General features: G+C 39.4%; 1 protein-coding gene across 1 annotated transcript; it reads right to left on the bottom strand.

Annotated features, from left to right (window-relative positions):
* Positions 1-6,647: 6,647 nt before the first annotated feature.
* LOC311252585 (transcription factor Spi-C-like) lies at positions 6,648-8,011 on the bottom strand (the record flags this gene model as incomplete). The annotated part of the gene is made up of 5 exons (XM_084345849.1): positions 7,967-8,011; positions 7,738-7,825; positions 7,404-7,525; positions 7,213-7,315; positions 6,648-7,126 (listed from the first exon to the last, which is right to left on the bottom strand). The coding sequence occupies exons 1-5, from the start codon at positions 8,003-8,005 to the stop codon at positions 6,648-6,650; spliced, it is 831 nt and encodes a 276-aa protein (XP_084201975.1). The 5' UTR covers positions 8,006-8,011.
* Between the last annotated feature and the right edge of the window lie 1,325 nt (positions 8,012-9,336).

Here is a 9,336-nt window from a genome sequence, read left to right as displayed (position 1 = left end):
AAAGGTAGGAAAGGTGATTCTGGAGAAAGATAGTTGATTGTTGAGTCTCATTCCCGGGTCTTTAAATACCGATGCATTGGGTCGGTATTCAGCCTGAAATTCTAAGGACTTGGACGTGAGACTCAACAATAAATTAATCTTTCTCCAGAATCACATTCCCTACCTTTAAATATACTACCAGGAACTTTAAGCTGGTCTTGAATGAATACTGATGCCTTTGTAAGACCTATATAAGCAAACGAGACCATCAGCGAGAAGATTGGATATTTCTTCATGCCTGCCGCCGGGTCAGAACCAGAAAATCCAAACATTTTTTTATGTTGGAGTGCTGCGGATGAATTAAGGAGTCTCAGCCTGAGGAAAGAAGCTGCTCTGTAGTCTGGTGATACGGCAGTGAATAATTCTGTATTGCCAGACGGCAGCACAACAACCTGCTTTGTTGGCTTGTTATAACGAAAACGTAACATTCTAGGTATTGTTGTCTGTTTCAGCTTTAGTGCAACAAAATTAATAATACTGAGCAACCAACTCTGTTACCTGTGGGCTTAAATGTAACCTCTGTGTATCTAGTAGTAGTAGTAGTAGTAGTAGTAGTAGTTATAAATCTAACATAGCCACAAATAGTTGCATTACCTCACTGCCATGCATCCTGCAAACAGCTGTGTTTTAAAAAAAGAAAAACAGTATTAAAAATAGCCAACATTCTGTCTTTTCTTTTGTTTGTTTCCAAAACAAATGCTGCGCCAGCAGATCAAGATCTTTATGGCAGGAGGCCGTTTTTCCACAGGGGTTGCCAAAATAACAAAAAAGTGACAGTTCCTTGTAGCAGGCTTAAGTAGCTGCCAGCAGCTGGCTAGCTTATTTAGCATAGAGATTATAAACACCAGTAAAACTACAATTTATCATTTTTACGCTTCAGTTTTTGTACAGACTGAAATATAATGTGTGAATTAGTGATTTCTAGAGGGGCTGGTAAATGGATTTTGCTAAATTTTGACGGAGCCAGGCTAGCTATTTCCCCATTTCCAGGCTTAATGCTAAGCTAAGCTAACTGGATGCTGGCTGTAGCTTCAAATTAACAAAAGAGACATGACAGTGATATCAATCTTATTGATTTCCCAGCAAGAAAGCAACAAAGCGTATTCCCCCACATGTCAGATTATTCATTTTAGACTATATTTGTCATTACTTCCACGTTCACCCCTCAGTGTCTGGGTGAGGGTTGTCAGCCAGGCATCAGCGTTGAGTATCATTAATTCAGAAGTGGGTGAAACAGGTGGAGCCTGGGAAATCAGGATGTGGGATATATAAGGGAGAGGTGTCATCATTGTCACATGTCTGAGGCTGATGTAATACTCTCCGACAAGCCCACATGATACGCAGCAACTTCAGAGAATCTGTAGATTTATCATAAAAGAAAAGTTTGGGATGACATGCAGCGACTTGATGCCAGACGCCAGATATCAGTTTAATCCAGGGGGAATGCTGTCCAAGAACAGCCGGCCTTCCAACCTGGCAAATAAATACTGGGGAGATGCCTGGGCGGTGGTTATATGGCCTATACTTAGAAAGCTGTTGTAAACCTTGACATTTGACATGTGTATCTGACATGAAAAGAGGGTTTCATGGTGAATAATGTCATTGATGTGGCTGCTTTAGTCCTAATGAATCTTTTTAGCACGTCAAGCGCAAGTGATAAATCAGGCGTGGCCTCTGATAAGGTCGTTAAGATTAAACAAGGCTGAAAGCTGCCGGATTTACGAGCAACAATAAGCCTGGTGCTTTTTTAACCGACGACACACTGAAGCGACTTCACGTGTACGGTTGCAAGCTCCTGCAGAGAATCTAACAGCATCATAACCACTTGAGCATGTTAATGGTCTCAACATGAGAGTGCACTTAAAACATGCACATTTAATTCCTCAGACAACCAAACTGGACAGTCAAAACGAGGCACAGCTCTATTTTTGGGCGCTGTATACTGTCTGTGCGCAGGAATGCAGCTTATATCGACTATACAATCACAGCGTTCTTCAAAATGAGTCACGTCAAAATTGGATATATACTGCGAGGCGACACATATCATATGATGTGGAAGCTTTTAATGAAGAACATACTCTTTCCCTAAATGACTGTTTTGGTAATTCAGCTCAAAGTATGTGGCCTTTCTTGGTAACAGACACCCATAGCTCAGTTAGCCCATTTATAACCTGGAGTGGGCTCCAGCAGTAAATACTAGGCTTAGGGAAGTATCATGTGGGTCCGCTACAAAGAGCACAAAACCATTTGGTATTGAGAGTCCACATCACAGAGGCGATTTAGCCATGAGGTCACACAGCACAGGAAAGGAAAAAGAAGAAGCTGGAGGCGGTGAGATGGACGACACTGACACCCTCTGGTTCCTAACAGCCATCAAAAACTATTACAAAAAAGGAAACACATGCACATACGCAGTTGTCAACAGCTGAAGAGGCATATTAGGCTGCTGCATGACTCCTTTCTATCCAGGGAAATGATTGTGTTGTTGCAGTTAGAGTATAAATATTTAGGGCAATGATCAGGATTGCTCATTAGCTAACGATATGATGTAGCTAGTCTTCCTGGGATCCGAGCTAGACTTTCTTTGGGTCCAGTTTGATGTCAATCAAACTGCACACGTGGATTAATTGCAAGTTCACATTAAAGCGTGCAAATAAAGCTTATTTTGTATTTTTTTTGTCTTGATTACACAGTGTCTCTCTAACTGTCATTTCCCTCATTCTGCTTTCAGTTTTGTTGCACGTTATACTTTCATTATATGATAAAAGTAAGTACATCCTTATTCGTACGTGGTGCGTACGTGGCTTTGGACACATGTAGTCTGAGCAGGTTTAACAAGCATCAATAATTCATCCCCTGTTTTTGTGTGTGCAGTGACTTTTTATCTATACTGATTCATATCTTTTACTTCATCGGCCTGGGAATCACTGGTGGCCTCCACCCCTTGGGACTACAGGTATGTCTGATGCATTAAATGTACCGTGCATATTCAATAAACTATAATGAAATGTAATTAGATATGATAAAAAAAACGCTGATACCGCTGTAAGAGTAAAATATTTTTCTTTATATCTTTTTAATTATTTACACCACAAACTAAATGCATGCACTGTCATAAAGAAAACTCATTGGTCACACAGTTAAAGCTTCTGGGTTTGAAAAAACAAAGGAGTACATTTAGAGTTTAACATAAAATGACACATTATGGAGCTCCTCGATGACACTTCTGCAGTAACACCAGGGTGTCCCAGCCGAACTGGTAGGTGAGCTTCTTCTTCACCTTGAAGATCTCTCCGGACCGGGCGTAGTTCCTGAGGGCGCGGGACATCTTCTGGTAAGTCATGGGCCTCTTGTTGCCCTTCCTCTGGCCCCAGAGTGCCGCCACCTGGTCCTTGTTCGTGGAGGAGAAGCGGAAGATACCGGCGGCTGCTGCCACCCAGGACACACAGTGGGCCATGTTTGGATCCTCCAACATCTCGAACAGGAAGTGGTAGAGTCGCACCTTTCTACCTGCAACCACAACGCTTTATATTAAAGTCCATATAACAAGCGTTAGTTTAAAAAGGTAATAAGGCCCTTATAAGATTTTCTTACATTATTATATTAATGAGCATTTTTATGACATGTCTGTTGTTAGCTTTAAAACGAATGATATCGTTAAAAAATAATAATAAATCTGGCCATATTGACAACTGCTGTTATGTGAGAGGAGAGTTGGTCAGTTCTGCGAGCTGCTAATATACAGGAGCATGGTTAGCTGCTAATAAATGCACAATAAAGCATGTATTAATTTTAGTAAAGCAACAAAAAATCTTCCTTAAGGTTCACATTTGACATAAAAGTTTAATTAGTTAAACTCAATAAATGTGTGTAATGTTAATAAAAAAGGCTCATAAGGCTTTTATTAACATTCTTAGCATCTATAAACTGCTAACAGGTTTCTTATAAATGTCAAACAATAAACATGTTTATGATGCTATTATTAACACATAATAAATATTAATAAGCACCTTATAAAGGCCCTGTTACCTATTAAGTAAGGCTAATTCAAGGGACCTCAATTTAAAGCATCACCAAGCAAACCGTAAATGGGAAGATGAAAACTTGACAGGGATTTAAATCGGATTTAGGCACTATAACAGCAGCTGTGCCGCACTAAAACAGATTATGCTGGTTACGGTTAATTATTTCCTTAAATACACCAATTCCCAGAAAATTGCTTGGGGTGCTATTTATAGGAGAGGATAAAGCTGTAAACACTGCGGTTATCTGATAGATATGTAAAAACAGCTATTGAGCTAAGCCATGCACAGCTCCATTGTTTTTTACAGTAAAGGGAAGGTCTCTTATTTGCTCTCTTGGCATTATTTCCCCCAGGCCACTAGCAACCGGGGCAATAACAGTGTTTAGTGACCAGAAAAAGGAGAACTCACCACTCCCCGCTACTGTGGCCAGGCGTTTGGTTGGTAGTCTTGTTGATACAAAATCTGGCAGTGACCCACGCTCACACAATGATGGCGTTGTGTTTTGGCTAAGTGGTGGAGGGGTGTCGTGTGCCAGCAAAGGCTGAAGAGCAGGTTTGATGTTCTTTGATGAAGGACATGATGGGGAAACAGATTGCATATCACTGAACAGCATTAAAGGCGAAGTTATGAGTGCCTTTTGTGGAAAGAAAATGCTCACAGGTGGCTCGTAGTACATCCAGCACTGCTGACGTGATTCTTCCTCTGCAGTCCAGTGCACCTTGTCCACTGTAAAAAAAAAAAAAAGAGAGAAAAGGGCTGAAACACTGAGATCAAATCAGTCTTAAAAAATGTTATAATAAACTTCTTCTTACCATTTTCTCCATTGTTTTGTTTGTAGTACTCCTCGAGGAACTCTAAGATCACCTCCAAGTCAGTTTGAGTCTCCTGGAACGACAAAGAGAAATCACTCAAAATCAGCCTTGAAAAAATGCATAATTTAAATGTTTAGCCTTGAAGATGTTTTAAGGAAGGAGTCAGCCGTTTACCATCACTGTTTAGGCTGATTCTGATGCAGTTCAGTCCTTTCAGTTTGGGAGAATTTCACAAAACTGACTTTGAGATGCTCAAGTACCCAGACTCTTATTATACCCCCCACAGGAACAGGCTTTCTGCATAACACCAGACGTTTTCTATAACCCGGGCTCACAGGAACAATGACCACCATCCCGCAAAGCCCCAACAACAGCACCAGTCAACCCATCAACAAAGCCTCCCAGCACTGACCACATCCTCCCCGCTGAACCAGATAAGACCTGGGCCTGGAGGCAGCATCGACAAAATGCTCTCTTTTCAGGAAAAACACACTTGCTGCCATATTTTTCCTCACAGGATGTGTCTTAATTTCAATTTTAGTATGCCCCTTTTTTTTTTTTTTGCAGTGTGCTTTTTGTAATAACTTCACCACAATGGAGAGACGGTGCCAAATCTTTCAACACTGTCTTTATATTTTTGTGATAATACCAGCGAGAGTGTGGCTGCAGTTTGCTGTTATGAAGCCGGTAAAAACAAACACAAGTGAGAGAAAACTGATTGTTTTATTGGTTTTATTGAAACGATTCCAACAAATTCTGAAAAAAATGAAGTAAACATTTATTGTACATGCATAAATATAATACAAACATATGTTTTTGTTAATACTTTTATTAAGAAAGTTATCAATATTTACATTTGTTGACACAGAACGCTTATTACTGGTTGTTTGTTGTAACAACAGGAGCCGCTGACAACTTCTGAATATATTTTGTTATTATTGTTAGCCACCATAGAGTTGAAATGTTATTGTACATCCTTTCAGGGTAAATTTTACACAATGAAGTTGTTGTTTTGTTATAAATTTTAACATATCGATAGATATGGTAATGTTGATGGTTTTATTATAGCAGTTTGGCTCTGTCAAACCTTTCACAATATCTAAATACCACAAAACAGTACATAAAGACTGAATTTAAAACTTTGCATTTACATAAGATGCGTGTCAAATATAACTACACTTTGTTAATTAAAGATGTCGAAGTGATCAAATTCTTGTCCATTTTTGGTTAGAGCCAGAGCATTAGTAATTTAAAATCTCGTTTCTTGATCAATAGAAAATGTCCTACCTCTTGAAAGTATTTACAATTACTGTCATTTACAGTGACAATCATAAAAAATATAGGCATATGTGTTCAAAAGTCTTTCATTGCAGCGTAAAATCTGACAAAGGAAAAACATTTCGAGGAAACAGGTTTCCTCAAAATGACCGAATAAAGTAGACTAATAATTTTAGTTCATACAACTTAAATCAGAGTTTTTGCCAAAAAGGGCATTAGTTTTTAAAAATTAAGGATTTTCTAATTTAATCTATTCAATTATTGAAATTCCTTGCTCATATTTGAGTATTCACATGTATTTATAGTAATACCTCTATTTAGAACACAATATCTTTTAAAACAAAGTGTATATAAAGAGATAAGTGACAGGAATAGTCCCCCTATAATGTGATAGCGTGCTGAGACTGAACATGGACCCAGAAATTGAAGTCTTTGAAAGCCTTTTTCAAACTGTATGAGATTTTTCTCCTCTGTGATCAAACCATCCTCCGGCTCAGAGTTTGGTCATACTGTGTGAAGCGAAGCTGGAGGCCAGGTCGTAGTCCTCCTGCAGCTGGTAGTGTCTGTACCAGCTGTGCCAGTCCGCCGCTGCAGAGCCGTTGCAGTAGCCCTGTTCAGCCGGGTTCTGCTGCTGGGTGTGGACCTCCTCTGGTGCGGGGTGGCAGGGCAGGTGCACCTGAGCAGAGCCCAGCCTGTGCAGGATGTTTGGGTCGAACTGGTAAGTGAGTTTACGTCTCACTTTCCTGATCTCACCGGTGCGGCTGTAGTTTCTCAGAGCTCTCGCCATCTTCTGATAGGTCATGGTCTTGCGGTTGCCCTTGCGTTGGCCCCAGCACTCGGCCAGCTTCTCTTTGTTCTTGGAGATGAAGTGGAAGGTGCCGCTGCCACTGTCCGTCCACTGGATTGAGTCGCCCATGTTGGGGTCATTCAGAGCCTCGTGGAGGTATTCATAAAGCCTGAGCTTCTTACGAGCTGAGGAGGGAGAAGGTTGTTTTAGTAAAGAAAGGAAGCAATGAAGATCCAGAGAACTGCTCGAGTGAAGTATTTAACCTGCGTACCTTTGCTGTTCCTCTGCGGTGGTAAGATTGAGTAGAAGTGAGGTGATTCATTTTGCGAGTGAGCCAAGGGGACATCAGGGATGACCTGAGGCCAAGACTGCTGCTGAAAGAGCAACATTCAAAGTCAAAAAACTCTCCTTTTCTCTACATTTTCTAGAGATTTTTTTATTTATTTTTTGTGCAGTACTTACAGCAACATCATTCCAATCATAAACAGGAGGTGGCACATCAGACGGGTGTGTGACGAGGCAGCAGGAGATCTGACACTGCACCGACGGCTGCTGGCTACCCAGAGTCTCATAATATGTGTAATCTGAAAAGAACATGAACGCATCAATTGTCATTCTATCCAGATAAAATACGAATTAATTAAAGTGCTTAGAATGAATCAAATTTTCTTTTTAACACAAAAGAAAGAGAGAAAAATTGCTGCTTTTTAGTCATAAAATCATGCACTGAAAAAGAAAAATGTGACAAAAGTTTCATTACTTTTAAATTACTTTTCTGGGTAAATTTCAGCCGTACCTGAATCATAATACGAATTATTTGAATGCTGTTGAATCACATCAATTGCATCCTCAAAGTGTTGGTTGATGTCGCCGTCCAAGGAGGTCTGGAACAGATAGACACAGGTAAATACATTTAAAAAAAAAAAAAAAGACTTTAACCATCTTTCATAACTTACTTTTCCATTAAAAAAGTCCCAATAACTGTAATGAAAATGTATTTAAAGTTTTGCATCCTGACAACTCACCATCTTGTATGTCTGAGTGTTGCCTTCGCTTGAGGCCATTTCTGCCCTAATAGATGAACACTGCTACACTTGTGCAGGTGTACAGTGTTTGGACAGGTATTTATATGTTGCAGACCTCCAATACCTGCCACATGAATAGGTGGAGAAATGTGTTAACGTCACGATACACTGGAGCGCTACACTTCCTTCTTTTTTGGAGGCACGGGTCAGATTAACATCTGAGCATCACTTTCTCTCTCTCATACTGGAGATCACAATCTACGAACAACAAAAACCTCTTTTATTGCGACCCAGGAGTACCACTACCAATTGTCAGCCTGACCTGAGAATTTGCATACCAGGCGAGATGTGTGTCCGTCAAAAGCATCTATAATCGGTTGCTTTTCAGTTATACGCTTTTCTGTAAATTGAAATTTGAACCTATGGAACTGCTTTTTTAACAGTGGTGCTTTGTTTCCTGGCAAAGTGAATTGACATTTGCATGGAAAGTCCTTTTCAGATATTCCTCCCTCTGGGCTCTTTTATGAAACACAAACAAACAACAGATAACCACTAATTTCCAATAAATCAGAGGACATTAATCATTTGTCACTCCTGGTAGAAATAGATGAATTTTCCTTTATATAACTATTTAATTCGCAGGCTAGAATACCAAAATTATCTTAATTATTTAATGTAATTTTATCTAGAGAATCCTACAAAGTTATAATTGTGTATTTTCCTCAAAAAATGTGGCTCATACATGTTTTGTTCTTAGTTTAGATTGCGCAAAAGGTGATAAACCAATAAAAAAAACTTGACACAAAGCAACATGAATCCCTTTCAGATCTTGCAATCAACAAACTTTGTTCCTCTTACAGCTTTACAATGTCATTGGATCACGTATGATCATTAAAGAGACAAAGATACATTTGTTACATCTATTTTTTTGCATCTAACCTTTAAATTTTATCAACTGCTTGCTTGGATTTTATGAAAAGTTTGCTGAAAATGAGAAGTTTGTTGAAAAGTTGCTGAAAAATTTGACTGCATCTATTGTCATTTGCTCTTTTAAGTTTTTGTGCGCCTACTCTTTAATGATATCATCCCTATAAATCAATAAAAGGTGTTTCATTAAATCCTACTGAAAACCACCTCAGTATTCTGCAATCCACAGGTGTGCAGGACTTCACTGTGCAGCTAGGGACACAAAAATAAAAAATAATGTGACACTTTCATATCGACCAGAATGCCATAAACAGCTCCAGATAAATGTGATTATAAAGGTTAATGGTTAAACGTGGTCATCGCTGTTAAACCTAGCCGGCTCTTTTTTCCCCTCAAAGCCAACCCCCCCTGTTCAAATAAACACACGCTTTTTGAGAAGTTCA

This window comes from Pagrus pagrus (assembly GCF_965226575.1).
Source record: "Pagrus pagrus genome assembly, chromosome: 23".
Taxonomy (NCBI): Eukaryota; Metazoa; Chordata; class Actinopteri; order Spariformes; family Sparidae; genus Pagrus; species Pagrus pagrus.
This window is presented reverse-complemented; position numbering and strand designations above follow the sequence as displayed.